The sequence below is a fragment of the Pristis pectinata genome, chromosome 4, assembly GCF_009764475.1.
Source record: "Pristis pectinata isolate sPriPec2 chromosome 4, sPriPec2.1.pri, whole genome shotgun sequence".
Lineage (NCBI taxonomy): Eukaryota > Metazoa > Chordata > Chondrichthyes > Rhinopristiformes > Pristidae > Pristis > Pristis pectinata.
The window spans coordinates 36,664,465-36,683,719 of record NC_067408.1 but is presented as its reverse complement, the minus strand read 5'-3'; the positions used below and the strand labels follow the sequence as shown (position 1 = coordinate 36,683,719).

At 41.2% G+C, this 19,255-nt stretch overlaps 1 protein-coding gene across 8 annotated transcripts in view; it reads left to right on the top strand.

Moving 5' to 3' along the window:
• The window catches only part of LOC127569918 (complexin-2), a 198,083-nt gene that overhangs the window by 59,413 nt on the left and 119,415 nt on the right, over window positions 1-19,255 (top strand). For 5 of the 8 annotated variants that reach the window (XM_052014982.1, XM_052014981.1, XM_052014979.1 and 2 more), the window contains one exon: window positions 7,930-8,044. In XM_052014982.1, coding sequence (XP_051870942.1) covers window positions 8,014-8,044 — 31 coding nt within the window. In that variant the 5' untranslated portion in view covers window positions 7,930-8,013. Of the gene's footprint in view, window positions 1-5,935; window positions 6,100-7,660; window positions 7,830-7,929; window positions 8,045-19,255 lie in introns of those variants that run through there. The other 3 variants (XM_052014980.1, XM_052014977.1, XM_052014984.1) reach the window with 3 other exon arrangements.

Sequence of the window (19,255 nt, the reverse complement as noted above, 5' to 3'; positions counted from 1 at the left end):
CCTTCCAAGTATTCAATGAATTATCATCTACCACAGAATCCAGCAAACCCGTTCCAGAGGTCCACAGTTTGACCTTGTAGATGGCCTCATACAACTTCAAGTAGAAATGGCTCGCCTCTGATTTATTTGGGCTCGCTCTCAATTTGAATGGCATTGATGTGGTTCCTCATCAGTTACTGATCAGATCCTTATTAAATCCAAGTTTCTCTAATGTCCTTTTGTCAGATTTCTGAACAGTCCATAAACTCATGAACCCTACCTCATTATTGCTCTTTATTTATTTTTGTAACTTTTTATAATTTTATGCCTTTATGTCTTGCACTGTACCACTGCCCCAAAAAACCAAATTTCATGACGTATGTCAATGATAATAAACCTGATTCTGACTCATCCACTATTTGAAAACTAGACACAGTACTCCTTGTACACTAACCATTTAAAGTTAGTATGTTGGAAAAACAAGCAATTCATAAAATAGATGGTATGTTGACCTTTAAATTTTTTTAAAAAATTTTATTTGCAGCATGGTAACAGGCCCTTCCAGCCCAACGAGTCCGCGCCGCCCATTTTAAACCCATATTCACCAACCCTTACGTCTTTGGAATGTGGGAGGAAACCGGAGCACCCAGAGGAAACCCACGCAGACACAGGAAGAACGTACAAACTCCTTACAGACAGCGACAGGAATCGAAACCCGATCGCTGGCGCTGTAATAGAGTCGCGCTAACCGCTACGCTACCGTGCCAAGATGATGTGAGAATAAAAATAAAGTCATGTCACGGAAATGATATAGGGTCCTGGTGAGATGACACCTGAAGTATTGTGGACAGATCTGTACTTCCAACCTAATGAAGTATATACTTGTGATAGACTGAAATGAAGGTTCTTGAGATTCACTCCATGGATGAGGGCATTGTCCAATGAAAAAAGATTAAGCAGAAAGAGACTATATTCTTTAGAGTTTAGGACAGTAAGAGATTGCATTGAAGTATACATAATATTTACAGGACCTAACAAGGTAGTTACAGGGATGATGTCCCTCCTGTCTGGAATGCCTAGAGCCATGGATCACTGTCACAAAATAAGGACAGCCATTCAGGACTGATATGAGAAGAAATTTCTTCACCCAGAACATAGTGAATCTGGAATTATTTCCCCTGGACCACTATTGGAGGTTCAATTGCTGAGAATATTCAAGATGGAGTTCAATAGAATTTGGAATATTAAGGGAATCGAGTTCAGGAAAATGGTGCTGAAGTAAAAGATCAGCCAGAATCTTGCTGAATAATGGAGTATAATGGAGTAGACAAGAGGTACCAATTACCCTACATCTTCTAACTCACATGTGATGGGACCTGCCCAAATTTTTGACTTGGTGGGGGGGGGGGGAGAGTAATATTCCTTATCATGGATCAAATTATCTAGTGAATGCAAGTCCATATCTTGTTTGCCCCATCATTTTTCTGCGGTACTCATGAACCTTTAGAGACCTAAGCAACAGAATGGTCATCATCTGCTGCCATTAGCTCAGTCTACAAACACCAAGGCCTTGACAATATCATTGTGGTCAGGTTTCACAACATACACAAGTCCATTATGTGATATGTCAAATCCAATCATACAGTTCTAAATTTGGTTCAATGCATCATTTCTAGTATCAGAGGCTTTGATTTTGCAGAGAACTCCCTTGTGTAGTAACTTATTAAAAGCTTTATGTATGTCTAAGCAGGCAATATCTACCTGGTTTACTCCAACCATCATCCTAGCAACTTCTTCAAAAAATATAAGCTAATTTGTAATCCATCTTGGGTGCACCTGAGATCTCAATCTCTCCCTCTCCCCAATATTCTTATAATGTATCCATAATGATTCATGTGGTAGTTACCCAAATAAACTTCCCACCTTTGTTAAAAATACAGATTTAAGCTGCATTGGCAAGGGATATACACATTTTGTTTTGTTCAGTATTAGTTGCCTTTAGTTCGTAGAAAAAAATTTCATACACAATTTTTTGCACAATTGAACATGAAATTTTGAAACTGTGTTAAAGATACCCTGGCTTTCCCAATGCTGCACAAAAATAGCTTTTCGGTATCTGCTTTTTCATGCAAATCAATAATGTATTTGAAGAGCTTGGGGTGAGGTTGTATCATAACAAATTAAGTCCTATGCATTCCGTATAGGTATCTTCTCAACAACGTGGCAAGTCTTAATCACAGCCCAACAATCATTGCAGTATGGAACATTAAGATTTGCAAATGAGACATCTCATTCTTTCATAGCTTAATTATTGTTAAAGAGTTAAAGTTTGTCTCTTTTACCTCTCGCTCTCTCCGATTTTTTTGTTAGTTTGCATTTTGAACGTAATTTGACATTTCACTAATTTTGATTTAATCTTTCATTCATATTCTAGTTCAGACTCTTAAATAATGCTTCAATCCAATTGGTTAAGGAGTACATAGTGGCTAAACCTGTTCACATAGCTGGCAGATTCCCTGTAGAGGGTACTGGTATGTTTGGCTTACAGCAACTTGCAACTGGACAAAGTACTTGTGTAATTATTTGCTGCCTGTAGCAAAACACAGGTAGAAGACTGACAAGATTGTGCATTTTTCAGATGATTTTATAACACAGAATCCAACATATAAAGGACAATACTGAGAAATTATTTGATAGAATGAGACTCATTAGAAAGAGGTAACTCAATAATAACTTTTATGACCCTTATCCTCCTGTACCCTAATGTTTGAACTTGATTCATATACAATTAGAACATTATGAAATATACTATTAAAATGTTAGTTGAAAAATACACCATGTAGATATAATTATAATTCTAAAAATCAATGTTAGGCATTTGGAAAGTCAGTGCTATTACAGAAGTACCTTACACTTAATGTTCAATGGTTTGTCAGCAGTAATCGTGTCAACTCAGTTGGGCATTACACCGGTAAATGCTGCAGTTGCAGAGGGACTGTTTCAAGTATTGCAACAATACCATCGTTAAGTAGCTGTTATTGTGTTCTCAGATGATGCTAGCAATCACAGTATGTAACGACTAAGGAGGCTGCAAGCAAACTCGTGTCCTCTCCGCTCTCTTCAAATGGTTTCCATTTCCAAAAAAAAACCGGATGTAATATAAAGCCTGTAGGGATCTGGGTGCAGTGTTTCTTTATGTGTTTGTATATTGACACTGACTTGACTGAACCGGAGAGCAACTGGTAGCATACGTTATTTTAGTCACTCTCTCAACATTGTCACTTAGAGAATTGATTGTTGTTCTAAACGTACTCCACAATGATGAACCGACAGAGTTCAAAGATTCAGCTGAAGGCGGCTCCTTGAAGCAACTTAAGTGATACCAGGCCTTCCCGTGAGAAGGGAAAGGATAAGTACGCAGCGCAGAGGAAACAACTCGAACAGGGCCCTATATTTAAAACAAAATAAACTGATTGATGAGTAATTCCTTATTAAAAAGCCCACAGGCTTTCAGCACTTTTATTGTAGGCACTCCAATCAGTCTGTGGATTGGCTGCACCTGGCGAAAAATCAACACAACCGGTCTCTGGTTAATTGTTTTTTTTTAATGACCAATCAAAGAATAGAGCTCTCTACCCAAAAGTGAGTATTTTCATTAAACAGATCGTGCTCGATAACAATTGCTGTTGAATGCATTTAGGTTCAGCCAGTGTAAATTTATCAAGAGAAATTTTTCTTGTAGCTGACTTAACTTGTACTCTTTGCCGAGGGCAAATAAAGATTTGTCCTGAATTCTTCAGCAGACATATCAGGATTTTTTTTCATATAATTTGACATTCTTCAGGTAATTCGGAAGTCGGTGAGATCACTGTGGGTTAAAGCCTTTGGGTGATCATTCTGGTATTGGCAACGCAGTGGTGATGTGACTAGAGACACAGCAAATAATTGTTTAGGCATATCTGTGCGACCAAAATTCATAATTTGTAATTGACCAGCCAGCTAACGGAGTACAATTACTGAAAGAAAAATAACACCTCGAAACAGTTGTGGCTGCAGATATCACGCCCAGCTTTATTTTGCACTTTTATTATTATTACCTCACACGCACACAAAATATTAGCCCTACTTTTGATCTTTGGAAATTGCAAATGGTTTTAATAATGATGAAGTATACTTCCCAGAGAATAGAAAGTGACTGATTACAGTAATGGATACATTACTCCCTCCCCTGTGGGGAAATTGGCAGAGGGATGCAGTGATCATTGCTGGTTTCAGTAAGAAATTTGAGTCCCAGCATCTGCCGGTTGTTTCTTTTGCCCAACAGGAGATGAAACCAGTTCAGTCGCCGAACAGCTTGCGCTTGGAGAAAAGCCCACCTGAAAATAAAATCACGAATGTATACAGGCTTTCTTTTGGCTGAGAAGTCATTTCATAGGGGAACAATTTCTAAATGAGATTTTGCTGTCAGAGGCGGTGTTTATTATGTCCTTATTTAGTTTAAGTGATGAGTTTTCCTTGTGAACTGAGTCTGCGTTTCATTGGGTTGATACTGATGATGTTTGTGGTTGAGTATTTGATTGTCAAAAAATTCAGGAACTTCTTGTTGAAAGTGACAATTACATTACAAAATACACTTCTTTCAAATCTAATTTGTCCTTTTACTGTAGGAACAGCACCAAAATCGGTGCAATAGTAGGTAAAAACACCACGAGCGAATCAAAGAGTCCCCAAGATTCAGCTTCATTGCTAAGAGAAGCTTCATAATATGCTATTTGGCTTCTCGCATAACGTCATCCGATAATTGCAACTGTTCTCCGTCATATTGGTATTCAATCTGTGAAAAATATTTCTAATCTTCAAATGCCTCGAAAAAGGCAAAAGCTGAAAATTTGAAACAAATCCCCGGGTATACTTTGCGGGACGAGCGGCATCTGTTTAACGTTCAGAGGAGGTGGTTTGGGTTAGAGATCCTTCCTTCTTCACACGTGGGAAATAAAGGCGAGAAGATTTAAAACAAAAGAAAGAGAGAGGGAGAGAACACCAATACCGCGCGCGCAAGAGGAGCCGAATCCCTGGAAAAGTGTTGAGATTAACAGGACATGATTGCTCAGCAAGATGTGATAGGCAGTGATACCACAAAAAGACAGGTTCAATAAAATAAAAGGCATAAGAGGAGGAGATTGCGAATGGCTTCAGGGTGTTAGTGAGAAATATCTAAAGCCTTCAAAATGAAGTAAACCCCTCCGACCCACCAGTCAAGTGGAAGTGTTGGGAAGATACAAGGACAGTGTTCCTCTAGTGCCTCTAGTTCCCGGTCTGCAACAGGTAGCCGTGCAGATACCACCGGGAAGCCAGTCATAATTGCTGGCATACCGGTTTATGGCCACAATCCATTTCAAACGCCTACTTGAATAGTCGGCCATTAATTTGTGGTGGACGTTGGTTGGCGAGCGTACCCTGAGCTCAGGACCAGAAGGAAATCACGCGCATCAGCTGAGAAGAGAAATTGACCGACGTGCCGAGCGAGTAAAGATAAAGCGGCTCCCCGGAGGGTCACACTCCGGCTTGACGAAACCGTAGTCCAATTAATGCAAAGAAAATAAAGTGAGAGATTACTGTAAACCCGATCCATCACGTATAACCGTTTTTAAAAACTTTGCCTTTATATAATCTAAGGGATATAATGATTTCATTGTGCTTAACCAGCAATAAACTGGCTTAACCTTGATGCTTATTAAGAGTGCTTTGAGGCGAGTGGGAACTAAGCATGAAATCACTGTTCATCAGGAGTGCAGGTGATAGTGAAGTTGCTTGTCCGAAAATACAGGCAAGGCTAAAACTGAGAGCTGGTCCATCCTCTGTTATACTGAAGCTGGACATTGTGGGCGGTAGGTGTTGGAAACAGTTCCCTGGTGTAGGTTCCCCGTGGCGTCTGGATCGTTGCGTTTAGCAGTAATCAGTATTCAGGACTCCGCTCACGGGCTCTCGTCAATCTGAGGAGGAATCTCGACCGAAACGTGGTGCAAGTGACTTGCAGGGCAGAAAGATCCCGAAACCTATTCTGCATGTGCACCTTGTGAGATTCGCGTCGAAACATTCCGCACATCGATCAATCTGCAAGTAAGATTGGTTATCTTTTTCCCGTTCAGGGCTGAGTGGTTGCCGACAACAGTCAAGTTAGCGCACAGGCCCCCTGTGTTTTTCATTGCGCCTTTAAAAGCATGCGCGCTCCTTAAGGCACAGCAACTATTCGGCGGATGTTACTGATGTATGGCGGGTGGGGAAAGACCTCGCCAACATTTCTGTTTTATGGTTTTGAATGTCCCACCCCCGTTACTTTGCCAGGGGTGGAAATGCATGCGGAATACTTAAGGGGGCGCATGCAGAATGCGTTTGGGGTCTTTCTCCCCAGTAAATCAGTTGTACCATGTTCCCGTCGAGACGCTGCGTTGACTTTTATTTACTTTTTTGGGGAAAAGGAGAACGAGCGCTCATGACAAGTGGCAACAGCTGAATGCTGCAGGATTAATCTATTGCTCTTCGCCCCCAGTTACAGTGCGACATCGAACGGGATTTCTCTTTAGAGCCGTGGTCACTTACTAACCGCATAAGCTCCTTCGTGTATAATTATGCCAAACACTTCTAATCCAATAGAGATAGGTGCCATTTGATGCAAGCTCACTGGATGCAGTTCTTGCCAGAACCCAGGGCTATGGGCACCTGTTAGAAATATGTCCAGGGCACCGACCTGGGGAAGGGCTGTCCAAACACGTGGGCTTGTGGAGTTTTGTGGACAACTGCATCGTATCTGCGTTTTTAGAAACACAGTGATGGCGCAAATGAATAATCTAACTTCGTAAGAAAGAAAAATTATCTCCGTACTTAGTTTAAGAAAAAGAACCAGAAGTGCTTGCCGGTGGTCCCTGGCGGTGATTATTACCAATTGTGCAAAGTACCTTCCCAGTTTGCACAAACGGTGCTGGGAGACACACCAGAGGCAGAATGCAACCTTCGCATTAAAAAGGTGAATTACTGGTGTCTTTCTGGCACTTGTCACTTTTGCGACCAGAGCTACAGTTGATCAAAGGAGAAGCCCGTATGGTCGCAGTCTGTCCCACTAATTGGGTTTATAATTTTCTTTTGAAGCTTGATTGTTCGCATCTTCACGTTTAATTTTCTAAAACTCCAAGGGGGCAACTGGGATGTTTTAATGAGGACCTATCGAGAACTAAACTGACCACAGTGCTTGCTGGCATTCTGCAGAGCTGGGACTGCCTGTCTCCCTCAATTTGCCCGTTGTATCTTCCTGTCATAAATTCAATACTAGCCACCCATTGTCCGATCGACTGGAAAGTCCGCATTACAGTTGTCAGTGACCTGAACGAAATAACACATTCGCGTTTAACCCCTTACAAATTGTAGCGATCAACACTCCGTTCACAGAGCGAAGCAATCAAACCCCACCCAACCCACAAGGACAATTCGGTGTAGCATTGAACAAAGTCCTTGTCAACATTGTCAATGAGATCTTGAAAAGGGCACTAGAAAGCAAGCTAATAACACGTACAAGCGCAGCTTTTGATGTGACATGTATGCACACTAGTCTGTTAAATTGAATGCTGAGGTAACTAACTGCATGGAACACCTTCACCACTAGAGAGAGTCATACTGCCTACAGAACGCAGTTTCCTTCGGCGTCCGTAACTTGCAGACACGCCTTTAGTTATTGTACATCCAAAAAATAAATGAAAAAGGAGTCGGCGTCCGTAGATCCCATTTCACAGAGACTAAGACAACGGTACACACGTCCCGTAATATATGGGTTTAGGAGCTATAGCCTACTAATATAAGTATATGAAGCCTAAACTGAACTCACTTATAGCAAAGCGTGAGCGAAGAACGGAGCAATTCAACACACTGTAATCTATTTTCCTTTTATCTTGTTTCCAGGTCTGACGACGTTCTTGGGCAATTCAACATCAAATCTGAATGAAAGCTTCTTAAATTAGGAGTGGAGACAATTAGTTGAGCACCATGGATTTCGTTATGAAGCAAGCGCTGGGCGGTGAGTAAAACGAGTCATTGTTGTTTGGACAAGTGTGTGATGCTGTTATCAAACACGGAAGAATGATTTTTTTTGGAAACGTTCCGTCTTAATTTTGCACCGGCAATCTTAGTCCCAGTTTTAGTGCGCACGATATCGATGATCCCCGTTCGGTTCTCATTCTTAACATAACTCAGGATTTCATTGAAAAAATAAAAGAGCTAAGTCATATCTGCACGTGAGGTTCCTGCATGATGTGTTGTTTGCTCAAGGTCACACTATGTGCTAAAAATCGGCGGAAAGGTTAAATGATGGTGGAAGATCAAGGAGCCGGGGTGCTAAGGGATTAGTGTCTAATATAAGCTTCTGTGTCCCGAGAGACATTGTGACTGGCACGGCGATAATGATGTTCATAAATCCGGTATATTCTCTTAAAGCGACAGTGCTGCCGTGTTGCTTTTTTTTAAAAAAAACGAAACTGATAGCGTACAGCCCCTGTAACCAGAATCTTTGTCGACGTGACCCTGAAGTTTAAGTCCAGATACTTGCAACATTAACCAAACAGAAGCAAGCACGGCACCTTTACTTCTCTCCAGTTGACTTTCTTGCAATTCTAGCCTATGACTGTTTTGGGAAGCGATTTACAAATGTGCTGGATACGGCATCAATACTGTAGTTTACGAAGTAAACTCATTGTTACCGTCGTTATGAACATCTTAACTGCGTATGTTTTTTTGATGGTGAAATGTAGGTGCATTTTGCGATACTTTTCCAGATGGAGTTTGAAATCAGAAACTCCCCTGAGAATAAGCCAAACCTATCGAGTCCTTTGCCTGTATACAATACATGGCATATTGCGGTAGGTAGATCTGCGACGTTTGATGCTGCTGATGATTCATTACTAATTGTGATAACCTGGACAGATATCACACTTGTACGGGAGCTGAAAGCATTTTGTTCAACAGGAAGCTGCAGAGTTAATGGTTTCGATTGGAAGTCGCGGAAAAAGTTCAATGTTAATGCAAGGTCAGGGTGTACGAAAACAATATTTGGTGTTTTGCTCATACATTGGGTTGGCACTAATTATTTTGCCTGGTTTTTTTTCCAGCTTCAGTTACAACGTGTCAAGTTCTTGTCACTTCCAATCACCCACCCACACCCCCAAGGGAACACTCAAAAGTCAGTTTATTAATAGGTGCTTTGCCTTTTCCCATCCACAAGACAGCGATTGGAACCATGGTCAATTATACTGGGCACGGAACAATACGTACACTTTTATATTCCTCGGGGAAAAAGGAAAAACACATAGAATCAAATTTTCGAAATACATTATAATTTGGAAGAAAGTACAATGCTGTGGAGCAGTCAACTGTTCCACTAATTTAGAAACAGGCTTCAAAAATATTACCATGTTTATACTTTGAAATATTAAATATGACCACCGACACACATCAAAACTAATTATTTATTTTAATAGCATTTTTAACACTAATAGTTGCAGTAGGTTCTTCTAAAAAGAACTTTAATTTCCCTAATTTTGATATCAAATTATAGGTTTCAGTCCCCTAGTAAACATCAACATGAAAGATGTGATAACAGTACAGTAACTTCTCTGAATATTGAATTTATAAAAGCCTCATTGATTAACAGATGTTTTATTCTAAAAAAGGTTTACAAATGAACTTGAAAGCAGGGTAAAGATATTATACTCTCAAACGCTGCCTATCCTTTAGCTAGCAAATGAAGGATAACTAGATTCCACATAATAGAGAAACAAAATGTACTGCCAGATTATGTACAGTTATGCAGTGCTGCTAGATTAAAGGAGGTTGATTGGTGATATGATTGCTGTTTACAGGGTTCTAAAGAGACTAGGTAATGTGAATCATGAGAAGCTTCTTTTTACCTCATCCAGAACAGTAGGAGCATACGACATGACCTGCATTTGAAGAAGAGTAGTTTCAAAGAGGATCTGACAAAAACAACATTTCAGCAAGTGAATGACCAGTCTGTGGAAAAAGGTCCCTAGGGAGACAGTGGAGGCTGTCAATATTGATTCATTCAAATGCAAATTGGATAATTACTTTCAGAAAAATAACATTTTGGATTAAAATATGTGAACAATTGAGGCCTGGTGGGTATGGGTGGCATGCTTGAAAGGAATGATTTGACTTTCTTTCACAAGGCTTTCCCTGCCTCATGTCTGACAGATGCATAAATGGTTACCGCCATCATTTTCTGAAAAAAATCTGACATCTTTCCAGTTCTAATTTTTTTTTACAAATATACCAATTCTTTAACAAGGTCATGTGACAGTATGATGCATTTGGAGAAGGTTGTGTTTGTTAGGACAAGAGGTAGAATGTGTGGAGAAAAAACGTTGGTGTAAGATCTTTCAGAGGCTGACCAATTAGAAATCTTTCTATCAGAAAAGGACACAAACACTCAAAGAAATCAGTTTCTGGAATTATTTCCCAGAGGATGTGATTATGAAAGTTATATATCATATCATGCTATTTACAGTGTAGAAATGGGCTAATTCTTTCACATGTCCACATGGAAATTATGTTTATAAAGAACTGAAGATCACTTACTCTCCCATCTTGCCACCAACTCTTCTTCATCTACCTACTTTTATCCCTAGTTAAGTAAATAAAAGTTATTTGTCTCAAATATTTATTGTGATAGTCACTAATAAATGTGAACTTACTAAATTATATAAAATTATATATTGTGTTCCCTGGTTCTGGACATCTATATCTACCCTATCAAACCATTTTATAACTTTAAAAGCTTTTGTCAGTCTTTTCTAAAATTTATTCGTTCTTTCCTGATAGAACTGTGTAACATCTGAGTTCATATTGTTCCAGTGCATTTTTATCTTTGCGTCCTCACCAGAGTGTCTCTATCTTTTCCAAGATTTGGAAATCAGAACTGTTCAGTACACCGAGAGGTCATTTTTGAAGCGCTTATTTAGTATGGGAAGAAGATCCATAAAAATGGAGCTCTGAGGGGAAACTGACATTGTTGGCTTTTATTTGAAATGGTTTAAGGTGCTTTTTAAATGGATGATTTTCTTAAATTTTTGTTAATTTTGAGGGAAAATCAGCACAATTCTGTAACTGCTAACAATGATGTTATTTATAAACTTCATCAAAAGGTTAATAAGAAATAAAATGAAAGGAGGCATGTAAGTAACATCAGAAAGTATGAAACTATACACTCGTTTCTTAGCATATCTATCTGCTGACTATTATAGGTAACTGCCATAGTTTTCCTCATCAGCTTTACCACCTGCACCCATTCCAATGAAGGGACACTACTGTCCTGGCTGGTAAGGTCATCACAGCTCTATCTGTTAATTCTGTGGTTTTATTCTGGTTAGCACAGAAGACCTATTGTTTCTGATGCAGTGTTTTAATGTGTGAAACCTTTGGAAGATGTTAGTGTGGAAAGGTTTCCAACTGAAAATTGCGGCCATAACGTATATGCTATCTAAAGTTGGGGGATGCAGAAGATCCAAAGAAAGAGTTGTTAGGATGTAAAACACAATGATGCTGGAGGAACTCAGCAGGCCAGGCAGAACCTGTGGAGGAAAGCAGGCGGTCAACGCTTTGGGTCAGGACCCTTCCTCAGGGCTGGAGATAAGAAAAGGGGAAGCTCAATATATAGAAGGGAAAAGCAGAGGTGGACAAAAGAGGGGAGGCGGGGTGGGCACAAGGTGGTGATAGGATAGATGCAGGTAAGAGGTGGTGATAGGCAGGTGCAGGGGAGGAGGGGAGAGCAGATCCACTGGGGGATGAGTCAAAGGTAAGGAGGAAAAAAATGGGGGGGTTAAAAAAACGAGAGATAGGAAAGGGAAGAAAAGAAGAGGTATGGTTGGGTGTGGGGATTACTTAAAGTGGGAGAATTCAATGTTCATGCTGTTAGGCTGCAAAGTTCCAAGATGGAAAATGAGGTGTTGTGCCTCCAGTTTGCGCTTGGAATTCTCTTGGTAGTGGAGGAGGCCAAGGACTGACATATCTGTGATGGAGTGGGAGGGGGAGTTGAAGTGACTGGCAACAGGGAGATGCAGACTGCAGTTATGGATGGAGCACAGGTGTTCCGCGAAACGGTCACTTAGTCTGCATTTGGTCTCACCAATGTAGAGGTGGCCACACTTGGAGCACTGAATGCAGTAGATGATATTAAGGGAGGTGCAGGTGAATCTCTGTCTCAACTGAAAAGACTGTTTGGCTCCCTGGATGGAGGTGGTGTAGGGGCAGTTGTTGCACCTATGCCAGGGCCAGTGGAAAGTTTCCAGGGTGGGGGGGGGGGGGGGTGGTAGGGGAGGAGTGAACTAGGGAGTTGCAGAGAGAGTGGTCCCTGCGAAAGGCAAAATGGGGTGGGGAGGGGAAGATATGCTTGGTGGTGGGGTCCCGTTGGAGATAGTGGAAGTGGTGGAGAATGATGTGTCGGATACGTAGGCTGGTAGGATAAAATGTGAGGACAAGTGGGATCCTATCCCTGTTGGGTCTGGGAGGGGTGGGGGTGAGAGCAGAGGTGTGGGAAATGGCAGAGATTACTAACTGTGGCTTTCCCCCCTGCTGTGGTCAAGAGAGCTCGCACCCACACCTCTGCCACTTCCTGCACCTTTGCTCTCACCCCCACCCCTCCCAGACCCAACAGGGATAGGGTCCCCCTTGTCCTCACATTTCATCCTACCAGCCGACGTATCCAACACATCATTCTCCGCCATTTCATCATTTCCAATGGGACTACACCACCAAGCATATCTTCCCCGCCCCACCCCTTTCTGCCTTTTGCAGGGACTGCTCTCTCTGCCAATTCCTAGTTCACTCATTCCCCCACCCATCCCGCTCCCACCCCAGATGCTTTCCACTGCCCCGGCATTAGGTGCAACACCTGCCCCTACACCACCTCCATCCAGGGACCCAAACAGTCCTTTCATGTGAGACAGAGATTTACCTGCACCTCCCTTAATATCATCTACTGCATTCAATGCTCCCAGTGTGGCCTCCTCTACATTGGCAAGACCAAATGCAGACTAGGTGACCATTTGACAGAACACCTGTGCTCCATCTGTAACCACGATCTGCTTCTCCCCATTGCTGGTCACTTCAACTCCCCCTCCCACACTATCACAGATATGTCAGTCCTCGGCCTCGTCCACTGCCAGGAGAATTCCAAGCACAAACTGGAGGAACAGCACCTCATTTTCTGTCTTGCAATTTGCGGTCTAATGTCATGAACATTGAACTCTCCCACTTTTTAAGTAATTCCCACACACACCCCTAACCATGCCTCTTATTTTCTGCCCTTTCCTAGCCTACCTCTTTTTCTTCTACCGCCCCTTTTTTCCTCCTTACCTTTGACCAATCCCCCGGTGGATCTGCTCCCCTCCTTCCCCACACCTACCTATCACCACCTTGTACCCACCCTGCCTCCCCTCTTTTGTCCACCCATCACTGCTCTGCTTTTCCCTTCTATATTTTGGGCTTCCCCTTTTCCTATCTTCAGTCCTGAGGAAGGGTCCTGACCCAATACATTGACTGCCTGCTTTTCTCCACGGATGCTGCCTGGCCTGCTGAGTTCCTCCAGTATCATTGTGTTTTTCATCTAGGTTCCAGTATCTGCAGTCCTTTGTTTCTCTAGTTGTTAGGATGTGCTAAGTAAGGCTTTCAGGACATTTTGTGACACACCAAGTTATAAATATTACTTTATCAAAGTAGCTCAAATTCTTCATTTAGTCTGCTTGGCAAATGCTTAGAATTAGCACAACTAGCCTATGTAAATCATTATCCTTTTCCTCCTAAGAATCAACTCTGTGATCTCCTACCCTTTCACCTGACATATCTTTCGTCATATTAGGAATAGTGTGTACTTAGGAGCAGAACTCTCCAGAATATTTTGATGGATCTTCTTGCTGAAAACTAACTGAAAAGCAGGAAAAGTAGAAAGCAGTGGGGAGAGAATCTAGATTGTTGCTGAACAATGAGATTTGGGTGGCCTCAGACATGAACATTAAAAGCTGGCATGTGGGTACAAGTAATTAGAGGAGGCAAGTGGAATGTTGGCATCTATTACAAAGGGGATTGGATATAAAATTCAGGAATTCTTGCTGCAGCTGTGCATATACTTGGTGATGCCATATCTGGTGAAATGCATACAGTTTTGTCGTGGAGTTAAAGGTAATAGAGAACAGGCAGAAAAGTGGAGCAGAAGACAAGTCAAGGTAGCCATGTTCTTATTGTTCAGAAGAGCAGTTTTCAGCACATTTTGCCACGTTAGAAACAAAAAAACTACAGCACAATTCAGGCCCTTCGGCCCACAAAGCTGTGCTGAACATGTCCCTACCCCAGAAATTACTAGGCTTACCCATAGCCCTCTATTTTTCTCAGCTCCATGTACCTATCCAACAGTCTCTTAAAAGACCCTATCGTATCCGCCTCCACCACCGTTGCTGGCAGCCCATTCCACGCACTCGCCACTCTCTGAGTAAAAAAACTCACCCCTGACATCTCCTCTATACCCACTTCCCAGCACCTTAAAACCTATGTCCTCTTGTGGCCACCATTTCAGCCCTGGGGAAAAGCCTCTGACTATCTACCCGATCAATACCTTTCATCATCTTATATACCTCTATCATGTAGCCCCTCATCCCCCGTCACTCCAAGGAGAAAAGGCCGAGTTCCCTCAGCCTACTTTCATAAGGCATGCTCCGCATTCCAAGCAGCACCCTAGTAAATCTCCTCTGCACCCTCTCTATGGCTTCCACATCCTTCCTGTAGTGAGGCGACCGGAACTGAGCTCAGTACTCCAGGTGGGGTCTGACCAGGGACCTATATAGCTGCAACAATACCTCTCGGCTCCTAAATTCAATTCCCCGATTGATGAGGGACAATACACCGTATGCCACCTTAACCACAGAGTCAATCTGCGCAGCCGCTTTGAGCGTCCTATGGACTCGGACCCCAAGATCCCTCTGATCCTCCACACTGCCAAGAGTCCTACCATTAATACTCAACTCTGCCAACATATTTGACCTACCAAAGTGAACCACTTCACACCTATCTGGGTTGAGCTGCATCTGCCACTTCTGTTGCTATCATTCCCTTTACTTATGTTCTTAAAAGACCATAAAATTTGAAGCAAAATTGTGACCAGCATAATGTCAGTTTCCAGAGTCTTATTTACTAGAAAAAATGGTACTGGGAGAATTGGAATTGGTTTATGTACATTACGTACCAAGGTAGAGTGGAAAAACTTGTCTTGCATCCCCTTCATAGAGACCAATTCATTACACACTGCATTGAGGTAGTACAAGGTAAAAGAGTAAAGTGTCACAGCTACAGGGAAAGTGCAGTGCAGGTAGACAATAAGGTGCAAGGTCACAATGACATAGATTGTGAGGTCAAGAGTCCATCTTATCATACTAGGGAACCGTTCAATAGTCTTATAACAGTGGGATAGAAGCTGTCCTTGAGCTTGGTGGTACGTGCTTTCATGCTTTTGTATCTTCTGCCCGATGGGAGAAGAGAGAGTGTCTGGGGTGGGTGGGGTCTTTGATTATGCTGGTTGAATGAGTGTCCCTACAATTATAGCTCCACCCCAGATGGAATTAATCACAATTGTGACCCTTCTATAGTAGGAGTAGATTATCAAAACCTTTGAGCCTGCGCTATTGTTCTTCAAGATCATGGCTGATCTTCTACCTCCAGTCCATATTCCTGGACTATCTCCATATCCCTTGATTTTCCCTTAATATCAAGAAACGTATCACTCTTCTTTTGAATATATCAATGACTGAGCTTCCACAGTCTTCCTGTGTAGGGTATTCCAAAAATTCACGCACTCGCTGAAGGATTTTTTCTCCTCATCTCATTCCTATGTGGTTTCCCCTTTATTCTGAGACAGTGGCCTTGGGTTTCAGAGTCCTCCACCAGGGAAAACACCCTCACTGCATCCACTACACCAACCTACATAAGAATATTGTTAAGTTTCAATAAGATCACCTCTCATTTTTCTAAACCCTATAGGATACAAGCCCAGTATGTTCAATCTCTCCCAAAGTGGCAAATCTGCCACCACTGGAGCTAGGAGATAAAAAATAAAAAAAAGATAGGGATGCTGGAAATCTGAGTAAAAATTTAAAAAGTGCTGAAAACACTCAGCAGGTCAGGCAACATCTGTGGAAAGAAAAACAGAGATAACATTTCCGGCTGAAGCCCTTTGATTAGAATTAGAAAAGTGAGAAAACAAGTTAGCTTCAAGTTGCAGAGAGGGTGGAGGAGGGATGTATTGGACTATGGGATAGGGGGAGGCCAGTGTTTCTATGACAACAAGCTGGTCATGTAGCCATCTGGTTGATGGGGGGTGGGGGTTGGTTAGAAAGAACACAAACTAAGGGACATGTAAAAGGTGTAAAATGCCTGTCTAGAAAATACCCTTCAGGTCGGGCTGTGGTATTGGAGAGAGAAAAGAATTGACTCATTATTTCCGGATGGATGACTTACAGCAAAGCTGGCCAGTTCAAATGGAGAAACAGAGATACAAGTGGAGAAAGCAAGTTACCTGAAGTTATTGAATTTGATACTGAGTCAATAAGGCTGCAGCACGTCCTGGTGGAAGGTGAGGGTCTGCTTCTCCAGCTTACATTCACTCTCACCCCTGCAGACTGAATGCAGGTACTCTGCGAAGTTCGCATCTGGTACCTGCACTGCACTTTCTCTGTAGCTGTGACACTTTACTCTTTCACCTTGTTTTACCTCAATGCAGTGTGTAATGAATTGATTTCTATGAAGGGGATGCAAGACAAGTTTTTCACTCTACCTTGGTATGTAACGTACGTAAACCAACTCCAATCCTCCCAGTACCATTTTTTTCTAGTAAATAAGATTCTGGAAATTGATATTATGCTGGTCACAATTTTGCTTCAAATTCCATGGTCTTTTAAGAACATATTGTGAAGAATGAATGCAGTATGAAAGAAGTGGAAGAGAATTGCTGCTTCACTTGGAAGTACTATTTGGGTCCCTGGATGGCGGGAAGGGAAGAGGTAAAAGGAGAGGGACTGTACTTCCTGTGGTTGCATGGGAAAATGCCATGAGAAAGAAGTGATTGATGGAGACAGAAGAGTGGACCAGGTAGTTGTGGAGGAACGTTCCCTTATGGAATGCAGAAAGGGGAGGGCAAGGTGTGTCTGATAGTGAAATCTCGTTGGAAGTAGCGAAAATTGTGCAGGCCTGTAATCTTTAGCTTCCTGCTTTTGAAGATCTCCCTTACTGACTATACAGGATTCTGGAACTGCTCTCATAGCCTTAGATTCTCACTATCTTTGATTATTGAGATATTGTAGCAAAACAAATAATGGTATTTTAAAATAATTTTAACACTTTATATTAATCTTTTATGTTGTCTGGTGTGTAGTTTAGAATGCAATATCAGTTTGTTGAATGTGAAGTGGGTGCAGTTGATTTCAAACCTCTGTAATGTCCTGATCTAAGCTCTCTTGAATAGTGTGACAAGTCACTATAGGGGAGGATGTGCATGCTATTGTGGGGAAATAGAAAAATTGCAGCAGATGGTTGCATCAATGGATAGAGATGCAGTTGGTGGGTTTAATATCTGCTGCCTGACGTTGATATGTATTTATAATCTCTTGTGGTCTAGTGTGAAAGGTTCACCCTTGATGAATCTAGAAAGAACTTCACATGAATCTGGACGGCCGCAACTGTGTTGGAATCATAGCTTCTTGAAGATGAATTTCTTCAATTGCTAGCACAGATCTATTAAAATTCTATGATAGTAAAACCATTTTCAATTTTCAAAGTAAACAAAGGTTTCCTTAATGATTATCATTAACAATTAAAATAAGATTTCCAGTAATTCACATAGCTACTGTATATGTTTTTAAAAGAAAAATATCATGGAAAAACATTAGGTACCCTTTGCTTTCTCAAAAATCATCATAAAAGCCTGTACTTTGTTTTTTAAAAATATTGATAGTGATAATAGTTTCACCATTGTGGCATAAGATAGACGGGCTCAAGTCTGAATGCTTAGTTAAGTGTAGACATTGGAAGGTAGCTGGCAAGTTGCTAAGCTCCTCCTCTGTAATGGCATCTCTGAGAGGCTTAGCATTCAAGCACATGGAATGGCACATAGTTTTTGATAGTTACCTACTATACCTCCCAAGAAGTATAAGAACATAACCATTTAAATATAGTTCATAGTATACAGTGTGATAAGTTTTAATTACTGCCAGAAACCTTTTTGGTACTGAAAATAAGCCTTCCTCCAGAATTTATTTATTGTTGGGCACATTTAAAAAAAATACCCTTTTTGTCTCTTTTAGCACACATTCTCTTAATTCAGTCTTTCCCTCTATCTTGCTTTCAATATATGATTTGACGTTGAATTAACTCTGAACTGACATTTCCTAGTTTAGACTCTGTTGCTCAGGGGAGATTATTCCACTTGATCAGTTAAGCAGGCACACCATTGCTTGGCTTTATTTACCACTGGCTGAAAGATCCAGACTAATGTTAAAATTTGATCATCAATAATAAGCAGACACTCAGTGTGGAATTTAGTTCTTAGAATGTGATAAATTGCAATAATCTATTCTTAACCCAGTTAATGCGCAGATAAGTATTGTAAAATCTGATGCTTATCATGCATTTTCAAGTTATCCATGTGATTTTAATAGCACCACAGATTATTATACTTAAGTGTTTAAATCTTAGATCAATGTTATAGTTCTGTTTCTGACCTGTCTCTTTTGAGGATGCCTCAAAATTGAAAGCATTGTCCTCTGAAGTGTTTCCTTATATTTTCAATTATGTAGATACAGGACATTGAGGAGAACATATAATGCTGAGAAACTAGATTCCATAGTTGCATTAAAATTTGGTATGTTCTACCACTGGTTAAAAATTATAAGGCAGTTGTGGGCACAATTTTAATGAGCCAAATTGATTTGGCTGTGGCAAGCAGAGTCTAATGGTGGAGTCCAGGCGTGCTGGGATTCCTGATCTAATTATCTCTATGTGTCATCATCTAATGTAGTGTCAATTCTTTTCAGTCATTAAACAAAATATAATAATTTTAAAGTGGTTGAACAAACTGAGAGGTTTCAAAAACATACAGTAATCAGAAAAAATAAACAGAAGTCATGTTACATTGCTTATAGCAATAGAGTATTAGCATTCAGAACCATAAGTTAACTTG